At 35.6% G+C, this 6,783-nt stretch overlaps 2 protein-coding genes across 2 annotated transcripts in view; one reads left to right on the top strand and one right to left on the bottom strand.

Moving 5' to 3' along the window:
• The window catches only part of LOC104802594 (RNA pseudouridine synthase 5), a 4,842-nt gene extending 4,384 nt beyond the window's left edge, over positions 1–458 (top strand). The window contains exon 14 of the mRNA XM_010526305.2: positions 237–458. Coding sequence (XP_010524607.1) covers positions 237–335 — 99 coding nt within the window. The 3' untranslated portion in view covers positions 336–458. The remainder of the gene's footprint in view (positions 1–236) is intronic.
• Positions 459–569: 111 nt separating this feature from the next.
• On the bottom strand, positions 570–6,205 carry LOC104802452 (phosphoglucan phosphatase DSP4, chloroplastic). Its single transcript, XM_010526109.1, has 14 exons — positions 6,105–6,205; positions 5,900–5,972; positions 5,780–5,824; positions 4,685–4,787; positions 4,316–4,392; positions 4,144–4,220; positions 3,925–4,005; positions 3,429–3,561; positions 2,922–2,981; positions 2,521–2,577; positions 1,961–2,056; positions 1,285–1,344; positions 1,045–1,152; positions 570–898 (listed from the first exon to the last, which is right to left on the bottom strand). Exons 1-14 carry the CDS (start codon positions 6,128–6,130, stop codon positions 767–769), a joined length of 1,128 nt encoding a protein of 375 aa, XP_010524411.1. The 5' UTR covers positions 6,131–6,205; the 3' UTR covers positions 570–766.
• Positions 6,206–6,783: the final 578 nt, after the last annotated feature.

Below are 6,783 nucleotides of genomic sequence, written 5' to 3'. Positions count from 1 at the left end.
CCCCCCCCCCCCCTTCCCCACACTGCAAATTGTAAGACCCTCCGAACATTTTATTGAAGCTTTGTTTCAAAGTCTTCTAATTTTACATTTGGAGATAGCAAAGAAGAAATATAGAACTTCTTTGTATCTGTTTCCGACAGCAAGCTTGAGATATATGTCTTCTTTCTTCTCTTTCTTGTCCTAATTTTTGTTCATATCCTGAGATCGTATATCCAACCCTTTATTGGTTCATACAGATTCTCAAAATCTGTGCACCATTGCCGCAAATCCTCCAAACACAAGCAGAAGCAGAGGAAAAGCTCATCAGATCATCAAGTGAAGTTGAAGACTTTTGAGTACTCACAGGACAAAAGTTTTGCAATGTGTGATTTTCAGTTATAATTACTCTGTATTCTACAGTACTATGTTTTTGGAACTCAAACTCACAATACAAAATTTAGCTGTATTTTTTTTCGGCAGGGAACTGTTCATTGATAATAATGAAGACATAATTGCTTATCTGTTAGATTAATACTAAAAATACTATTTACAGTCTGTCCCCCTTTGGGTGCTCAACATACGAATCCAGGTATAAGAAACCACAATCTTTTTACATATGTATGTGCATGAGATACTATGTTGTATACATATTCATGTCCGTAAACTACATCCAGATGGGATCGGCTTCTGATTTCATATAATTGCCACATTGACAGAGAATTTTGTGGCACAATTATTACATTTTTTTAAATGGTAGGTCTGAGAATATGTAGATGTGCTTTCACTTTCAACCTTCTTCAGGATATGCCTCTAAAAACTGTATCAGTTTCAGCCGTTCATCCTCCAGCAACTCTGGATCTTCGCTCAATAATCTCTTCCGAGTTACAGCTTCCACACCCGTTGGATCTTCATCGACTACCTGTAAAACCCCGAGATTAAACTTAACCCAGAGTGCATCGAATTCATAAAAATGGTAAAACCCTATGAACTGTAATTACTTTATAACTGGTGAGGAAGAACGTCTAAACCATAAAACATAAACATGAAAAATAACTCTGTGCTTACTTCCACGTAGTTGTTGACATGCCCATCGTCGTTAGGAGGTGTAAAAGGCTCGAGCTTGTTGTGTATCCATTCACCATCTATGATGTATTTGTACTCATACCGTCCTTCCTGCCATATTAGAACTTACCCTATTAGGAGATTCCACCAAAACTTTTACTTGTGAAGTTCCAAAAGTAATCAAAATCAAAATCAAAATCATGATCCAGGGCTCAAAACAAGATTTAGACAATTGGGACTTACAGGCAGTTCTCTCTTCAAACTCCATATGCCTGTTTCCTCTTTAAGTTTTAGGGGTATCCTCTAAAAAAGGGAAAGAAAACCGTCGAAACAGAAACGGAAATTTGCACATATACAATAATATATGATCTTAGAACAAAATGAATAATTTGGACGGTAAATAGAATTTCTCTTCAATATGTTATTTTTGTCAATCTGAGGTTTGACATAACACGTTGCCAAATTCAGATAACTACGCCGCAACATAAAAAAAAGGTGAATCACATGCGGGGATAAACAGATTCATCAAACCCAGAACAGAAATCAAAATTATGAAAATGTTAGTTAAGATGTGACATGCATATATACACACAGACACACTTGTGATTAAAGCACTCAGGGACAGTTTACTTTGAAATTTATCAAAAACCCACAATTAGCATCATAGCCTGAAAATCCAAATTCCCACAAGTATTAGCATAGAGATTTGAGAAACATTTTACAGTTGGTTTGATAAACAACTCCTATGCTGAGTTTTTTAGTTTCGCAGAATCAGAAACAATGTTTTTCTTTTGCTTATAATCGGGACATCTAAATTTCCGATGAGAAACAGAGCATTGTAGCTGTAAAGCTTATACGATAGCCTGTACTAAACGAACACAAAATCATAATCTGTCTAACGTAAATAAGAAATACAAACCTGTCCCCATCCTATGTCAAGGCCCGAAATTTCCACTCTTGAGAACCCCTCGTCTTTCAATGACAGAGTAATGGTACTCTTTTTTAGTCCTGTAAGCTTTTATGTCAAAGAAACAAATTACAAGCTTTACCCACAAAAAGATAAAATACATAAGCAAGAATAAAGGAAATAGATAAACACCAATGAACTTGTAATGTTCTGATAAATGTGTGAATGCTAGATTCTATTTACCCTAGACTCACTCTTATTCACAACAAATAATCAATAGACCGTTAGATGCAATAATATTGAGAAATATCAGCTTCTGTGTACAAATCCATATAATAGGAAAAGCATATTTTTAAAGTGAAAGTCCTAGTTTCAACCCCTGTGGTTATATTACTTGAAAAATGACCAGTAAGCCATTAAATTAGGCATTATATTCATGTAATTCTGTTTGAACGAAAAAAAAAATCATCAATACATGTGGTGCCATGTTAATTCGAGAGCTGAGCCAAAATCCAAAAGGTGTATTTTTTTTAGCACATTCAAAAGCATTTTAAAGTTGAAAGATAGCTTACAATATCAGCTGTTGCACCTCTAATGGCATCCAACTTTGGGAAGCATGACCGTTTGCTCTGCAAGAAATCTTTCAGTTTCAGAGATGTTGCATAGAACAATAACTAATCATAAATTATGGGCTATTTTCCTTGCTAGCCATCAGAAGATAGGAAACTTAACCGTCTAAATTCTAAACCATTCCTGGACTTGGATAATGCCATAGTGTGTTCATCTTGAAAGTTTGCGAAAACTGGCCTGGTTGATTTTTAACGTGCAACTCATATATTCCAATTGGCAATAACTTCACTAACATTATGACAAGTATCAATTATCAAGAATATCATTTAGAGAGAATTGGCAATTGACAAACATCAATAAGGAGAGTAAACAGAAACCTTCATCGAGTTTAGAAGCGTCTTACTGTAAGTAATCTGTGAGCTTCCATAAGGTTATAGCCTAGCACCCAGAACATGTATGCCATCTGTAATTAATATATATTGCCGTTATTATCATAGTAGTAGCGATAAATAACTTAGTTCAAAAATTGCTCGTTCCTACATAGACAAATAAAATTGAAGACTATGATTAAATACCACATATCCGTACTGATTCTAAGTTTCTTCAGAGAGAACTAAAAGATAGATGTTCAATATCAGATAGCACTCCATTCATGCAAGCTTGATATTGGAAGATAGTGGTCAATATAATTATCTTTCTTTTGTAGCAGCTAGGCTCCAAATTTTATTTCCTCCTCTCTCAACATTTGTTACTGTAAATAGGAAAATTTCTAACAAAAAAGACAAATGCACTGTCTTTCATAGGAACAGAAGAATGTATATCCCATTCTAAAGTGCCAATTTTTTTTTTCTAAAAAAAAGAACAAAGGTAAAAGAGAAAACCACATCAATATAACTGATGAGCAGCATACCGCAGTAGCAGGAGCTCTTCCAAGACCAGCAGTACAGTGCACATATGTGACGCCTCCATTCCGATTTACAGCCTTGTATAATTTACTAACCACGGCTGGAAGACGCATCCTCAAGTCAAATGCATCGAAATCTCTATTACATCAAAGATTATGATAGATCAAGCCCAAGAATGCTCAAGGAACAAGCATTCATCTAAGTGCTGTGAACGTGAGTGCATGGTGACTTTATCTGTGCATGTGCTCATGGACACCTTCACATGTGAAAATGATACCACATCGGTTTCACCTACCAAGTGTTTAGAAATATAGAAAATTTGTTTAAAAAAGGCACCATGAATAAAACGTGGAAAATAATTGAGTAAAAACTTTGAGCGAGGACGGAGATTTCACACTCTTTATTATATGATCCATCATAGCTTACAAAATTATATTGCTTCTCCCTTTTGGTAAAAACATGAAAACTAAAAGCATAATAATTTAATTAACAAGATCTAACCTTATTTCAGCACGGATATGTTCGATGTCACCACAATTCTTAGCATATGTTCGAATGCTGGTTATATCTACTCCGAAATATCTGGAAACAATGGTCAAGGAACATGGTAATTCATTTTTTTTCCAAGACAACATTTAACAAGGACTCACCTGGACCCCAATACGAAGAAAGTTAAAATTTCTAAAAACATGGGGTAAGAAGTAAGAATTTGAAGGATACTCCAAGTCTGGATCTTGCTGCAAACAGAATATGGTCTTAACTCCAATTGTACGAAGCTTATCAACATCTTCAGGGGTCTATCAATCAAGCAGAACAAAGAGAGACAAGTAAACAAAGTAAAGATAGATAATGCCTCTAAAAAATTCAGTGTTTTAATTGAAAGAACAAAAACCTGTAAGCACGATCCAACAATCAAATCTGGCAGAATGAAGTTGTAGTTCATTCCTAACTCGTGCCTATAAGTAAGAACTGAAATGAAAAGCCATAGAAACTAATCAGTATCTCAAACACAATGTCTAGCAACAAAAGTACAAGTTATGTTCAAAAACAGAACATTGTAGACCAATAAAAACTGCTTTCTTGAGTTTACCAATGGTACAAATGATAGCTAGATAGGCAATATAGCCAAGCCAAAAGCAGGTAATAACAAATATTATCTTAAAACCCCATCAATTTCCAAACATCAAGATCAGAAATGTTTACTTTGCATAAGTTCTCTTCATAGATTCTGTAATAAATCAAATAGGAAAAAGTGTCTTACCAGCACCCATAGCCTCTGTCATGTTATGGCTGTATACTTCAGACTTCTCTTCTTCCTTGGAGACATCGCTCATCTCTGAGCTGGATTTTGAGCCTGAAACTGCCTAAACTCAAAGCATTTTGATAAATTTCAAATAGAGCAATACAAAAAGATTTATCTTATAGCAATTCACTGGCTGTTCAATGTCCATACTCAAAGTTCACATAGACTAAAGATAAAGAAACAAATGAATGTTAATCATAACCTGACTCTGAGATTCTTCCTTGACTCTCAGTCCTTATCACTTTCATTATTTTTATCTTGATATGCTCATAGACGAGACAAGTACAATTATAGAAAGCAGAGTTATCTATACGTTGGTGTACAGTGCACTGCTCACAGCCTACTAAACGAATCACAAGCAGCATAGTAAATGGTGAACTATGAGAACGAGTGGGACTACAGATCAATGAAACAAAAAGAGAAGAAAATTTCAGTATTACAGAACTCATCTGTCTTGGTTTTTTTTATTCCGTTTCTCAGGATGTAAATAAGAAAACTCATTTTTTCGTGCAAATGAGACAACGACAAACAGCAGCAGATAAACTAGATTCCATTTGTATCCGTTTCTCGAATCTTCGTGAAGAAAATTACATGATTAAATAATTCATAGTTTGTAAGGCATGTAAACTTGATTGGTGTTGAATTATCACAGCGAAAACCAGTCAAATTTGAAGATCCTCGGAGGAAACAGGGAATAAAATCAGAATGTTTGACTATACCAACAAACAGACCACTGGAAGCGGATTAGTAAACACTTCATTCAACTCCCATATAATAGAAAGCACATATACCAAATCCAAGCTAACAGATTGAGACAGAATGAGAACGAATATTAAAGAGAGACCAACATAAGTTATCGATCGATTTAGAAAAGCTGCATTTAAGTAAAATCCAACAGAGACCCAGATGATGAAATTCGATTTCCATGATCAACAAATGCCAGTCTCACTCTTACTAGTTACGACTCGCATTTGTGCTCAAGCTCAATAATCTCCCGTAAGAACTCCACATAGAACTAAGATCTTCAATACTTAAATAAGTAAGGTATTATACCTTCACAACGACTCGTAGACTAGGATCAGCAGCTTTGATCATTCCCTGCAAATTATTTACGGAAATTTAAACAGAGAAATTATTTCTAATTTCCTGGTAAATCGGTGAAGGAGTTCGTACCAGCATCTTCACGGAATCCAAAGGAGCGCTTCTCTCATTTCCCCTGAAGCTGAGCAACGCTGAAGCTGAGGATCTGATGATCAACAGAAACAACAAATGAAATGAAAATTTTGAAAAAGAAAAAGAACCAGTTCAGTCGGGGGGAAAAAAAGCAAAACCAAAGAACCCGTATCCAAATCTAAAGAAATCTGAGGAAAGCGAGAACCTTGGGAGATTCTGTAGGCAGTTCATCTGATGGGTCCGAGAAAAAATATCTAGAGGAAGAAAACTTGAAACTCTTCTTAAAGCCTCTGATTGTTAGACGACGACGACGATGATATTATTTAAAACAAAAAGAGATGCAAGAAGACGGATTTGCCCTTTGAACTGACAAAACGCCGCCGTATCATCTCCGAGAAGTCCAATTTTTGGAAGTTGCCACGGACTCTATAGTTTTACGCGTGTGATACACGTGAGTGTATGTGCGCGTAACATGATCCGGTTCGGGTTTAAACCAATATCCCGAAACCGGCCCTAACCGGATAAAACCGGAACTCGGACAAAACCCGGTTTTGGATTTGGATTAAATTTACGTGAAGAGAGCAAAAAACTAGGAAATCCAAAATAGAAACCGAACCGGCCAATCCAAACTGTAATCAAAATTGGTTTTCAAGTTACTCATATAACAAAACCAAAATAACATTAGAAACAGAACCAAATGATACAAGGGTTCTAATTCGACGTAAAGGCCGTGATACCAAGAAACAACTCTCTCCCAATCAAATCACTGATTATTCTTACTTCACGATGAAAAATTCCTCGCATGGTACAAAAACCCCTTGAAAGAAAAAGAAAAGATGACTCCCATGATTTACCATTACAAAAAAAAAAAAAAAAAAAAAACA

Source organism: Tarenaya hassleriana, unplaced genomic scaffold (assembly GCF_000463585.1).
Source record: "Tarenaya hassleriana unplaced genomic scaffold, ASM46358v1 Cleome1, whole genome shotgun sequence".
NCBI lineage: Eukaryota > Viridiplantae > Streptophyta > Magnoliopsida > Brassicales > Cleomaceae > Tarenaya > Tarenaya hassleriana.
The sequence above is the reverse complement of the archived record's forward strand: the minus strand, read 5'-3'. Positions and strand labels throughout refer to the sequence as shown.